The sequence below is a fragment of the Pinus tabuliformis genome, chromosome 7 (assembly GCF_031772625.1).
Source record: "Pinus tabuliformis cultivar Carrire ecotype Pingquan chromosome 7, CPIR1, whole genome shotgun sequence".
Classification (NCBI taxonomy): Eukaryota; Viridiplantae; Streptophyta; class Pinopsida; order Pinales; family Pinaceae; genus Pinus; species Pinus tabuliformis.
In genome coordinates, this window is record NC_142293.1 from 1,516,229,350 (window position 1) to 1,516,232,923 (window position 3,574).

A 3,574-nucleotide genomic window follows, 5' to 3' on the forward strand; every position below is an offset into this window, starting at 1 on the left:
TAGAGATATACCGTAACTAAGACATTCATTCTGCGCTTGTGCATCCGCAGGCAGCGAAATGGAAGCAAAGTTTCCAACCTGGAAGTGTAGACGAAATTAGTGGGGGCGACTAGATTGCTATTGAAAAGCTTAAAAGAATTAGATGTTATAAAAAGGAAAATACTTTACAAGTAATTACAACTGGGTTAGACTCAAATAGAACCATCAAGAAAGAAAAGAACTGTATATTTATCCTTTTAAATGGTAATTGAAATTAGGCTTTTTACCTGTAAAAATATTCTCCATCGCATGTTGCAACATGAATCTGTAAGTTCCACTAAAGCGAAATTTAGGAAGAGGAAGAAACAAACCAGAGGACCTATAAAAGCTTCACAGGGAAAACAAAGAAAAATGTAGAATAGTCCTTACCCTATCCAAAAAAAAAAAACTATAAATACATAGGGTGCGAATTAAACATTCACAGAAGGACCGAGGTCACAAGAGATTGGAACTAAAAGGAAAATGAATAATTGAATGCAAGATACTTAGGGGGAATTCAAAGGGTTTCATATATATACGCACCTGCAAAGAAGAGGCAGATTGTCCCACTTCTTCCTGCCATGGGAATGAGAAAAAATAGAAAAGGCATAACATTTCCATAACTCCATAACCCAAAAAGGAGCAAACAAGGCAGGGAGAAGGCAACGAGGACAATTAACTGATGATAAAACAAAATCCTAGCCAAGAAATTCATCATCGACCATACATAAAAACAAAGATATTTATTTTAGTTACCTGGGTAGGCACGCCAGGGAATATAAGAAAAATTCGCACCAAGCTCTGTGCCAAAACAATGAGGATATTTGAGTTAGATTTGAATGGAAACAAGGGTAGCTGCGAGGCAGCGAGTCCCTGCATCATGATAGAACAAGTGCCATGCAACCAATGAGCTTGATCGACTAAGCAGTTGATCCGGGTGATTCGCTTGATTAACCAGAACCAGTGCTTTGAGCGTTATCCCTATGACCATTATGATATGGACGTCTCTATTAGCTGACCAAAAAGAACACGGTAGCAAAATCAGATGACCAAAAAGAACATGGTAGCAAAATCAGAGATCTCCAGGTTTAGGTAGCAAAATCAGAAACTTGGGAACTTATTGTATGTTTCAGGTCTTGTTACAAAGTCACAGTTTCAACGATGGTTCTCGTTACCAACTTCTTTATTTCAATGCTTGCAACACTGAACCCATCTCGGTACTTGTAACCGTGATGAAAAATTCTGCAAATGTCAAACGCAGGCTTCTTGTAAGAGATGGGAATAATGCTGTCGGGTCTAAGTAACTCCCAATTCAGTTCCTTTGTTAACTCATTGACCATAGAATTGATGTGATTGACAACATCTTCCTCTGTTGTTATTCCAGGATTGTCTTTCATATAACACGTTACGGACGAAGCTTCCTCTCCACGCGCCCTGTCCGCCTGCATTCACAATGCCATTGTCACTATCATATTTATCCCAATTCTAAATTGCAACAAAAAATGAATAAATCCACAACATATTCCATTTGATTTGATTTGCTATAAAAGGTTATGAGGACTACCTTGTAGCCTTGAGTGTCACCTTTGAGTCGAAGGATGGCACATATCAACTCATTGAACTTCGAGGGAATGTCTATTTCCTGCAGTATGTGACGCGGAAGAGAAAATCCCAACGTGAGCATGGGTTGCAGTGTCATTATGCGAGAACCGAAACTGATTTTACCATTCTCCAGGTACCCCTCGAACGTCGGAAGATAACCAGTGGAAATCGACCTGGCTTCTACCATAGACGAATCAAAATAATCCTCCCACTGCACAGGCACATGAACAAGCGAAACAAAATTAACTGATCATACTGGGTGAAATATTTCCCCAAGTTAAGGTTCTCACAAAGAAATATTTGTATTACGTGTATGCTTTACTATAATTGTTCATACAGATTGTCGAACATAGCTGACCGTGTCTCGGCCTTGAATCTTCTGTGAAAGGAAAATTACTTATTTAAAATCGAGAAGGATTAGTATACTTTTTCTTAATTTGAAGGTAAAGTTATTAAAAATACATAAGAATTATATGTATGAAATAGGCCTCCCCAGATATCACCTCTTAAATGCTGCGGTTAAGAGTTCGAGCTCCTCCATTGTTCCGAAGGTGTCCTAGATATCGTCCAGAACCGTGATCATATGACACATTTTGGCAAATCCGAGTCGGAAGTCGTGTAGAACCTGTTCTGGAGATAATCCACGGACCCGCCATTCCGAAGACCCTCCCTGCATGTGTTACACCTGTTTTGCATAATCTTGGATAGTTCGACTAATGGAACAAAAAGACCGTGGCCACCATTCTGAAGATCCGCCAGCGTGCATGCATTACAGCATAATCTTGGATAGTTCACAGGCTCTTTCTTCCGGCAATGTCGAGATTAGCATAGATTAGCATGAAAGGAGATCTGTTCCTTTTGATCATGGTTTGATAGGCTCTCAAAGAACACGCGAGGAATGGCCCTGGTCAATGTGATATCCGAAGGATGACACTCCACCGTGTGTCTGCATCTGAATATTGTACAAAGGTAGCTTGGAAACCTGCTTGCTTGCTGAGATTCCCAGCCTGCATTGACTGAAAGGTAGGACGGAGCAAGGCATCAATGAGAAAGCAAAGCAGACCTTTCAGGACCTGCCAAGAGAAGATACATGGCCGGGAGGCTCACGAAAATAGATTGATATAGCAGTTTAGGTCGCTCACCTCCCCTCACCGGGAGGACCCCAAAAAAGTGTCTACAAATGGAAAACTGTGTGCTCGACTGGGATGAATCCTTGTTGTGCTACTTCTCGCCCGATCCCATTCCGACCTTCGACCTGCAGAAGTATGCTCTGTTCAATTGGAAACAACGAGTCTATTCATTTCGATGAAACTCAAAGGAATTGAAATAGGCCCGTAGGATTGTAATTGCAGGCAGAAAAATAAAACATAACTGGTAACCTAAGCAAGAACATGTTTTTGTTGTTTTCAGAACAACATGGCAAAAGGATGATTGGAACTCATTGCGGAGCAGCAGATTTGGGCGTACAGAGCAATTGAATAAACAGTTCATTGAAATTACTGCACGACTAGGTAACCTGTTTTTTTTTCTTTGGCCATACAGTCCATTGTTCTGTGTGAATGAAAAACTTGCATATTGTAAGCACGGATTTGGTCATCAAGTAATATCAGGAGAAGAAATACCGTCATATTGAAGGGGATAAATGTGTTGTTGTGTCAATTTCTGTTTACAAACTGACAACAAGGTCTTCAGTCTAGATGTCTGATAGTCGTTCTTTAAAAGAATTTCTATATTTATGCCTGTTGGTTGTGTCATATTACAATCATGCAATGGATGTCGAAAAAATAACAAATCCCTGAAAAGAAAAGTGTCCATTTGTATAAATTTCACGGGGATTCTAGAATCTTAATACGCGCCTGTAGCGTCTAGTCATTTGGTATTAATACAGGAAATGACCATGAATCCAGCTAGGTGTCGAGGCAGAAAGTTGGGTGCTGTAACAGGCATAGAGTAG

At 40.2% G+C, this 3,574-nt stretch overlaps 1 protein-coding gene across 1 annotated transcript; it reads right to left on the bottom strand.

The window, feature by feature from the left end:
* Window positions 1-1,153: 1,153 nt before the first annotated feature.
* Window positions 1,154-1,825, bottom strand: LOC149253608 ((+)-alpha-pinene synthase, chloroplastic-like). Its single transcript, XM_089456872.1, has 2 exons — window positions 1,583-1,825; window positions 1,154-1,460 (listed from the first exon to the last, which is right to left on the bottom strand). The coding sequence occupies exons 1-2, from the start codon at window positions 1,805-1,807 to the stop codon at window positions 1,158-1,160; spliced, it is 528 nt and encodes a 175-aa protein (XP_089312998.1). The 5' UTR covers window positions 1,808-1,825; the 3' UTR covers window positions 1,154-1,157.
* Window positions 1,826-3,574: the final 1,749 nt, after the last annotated feature.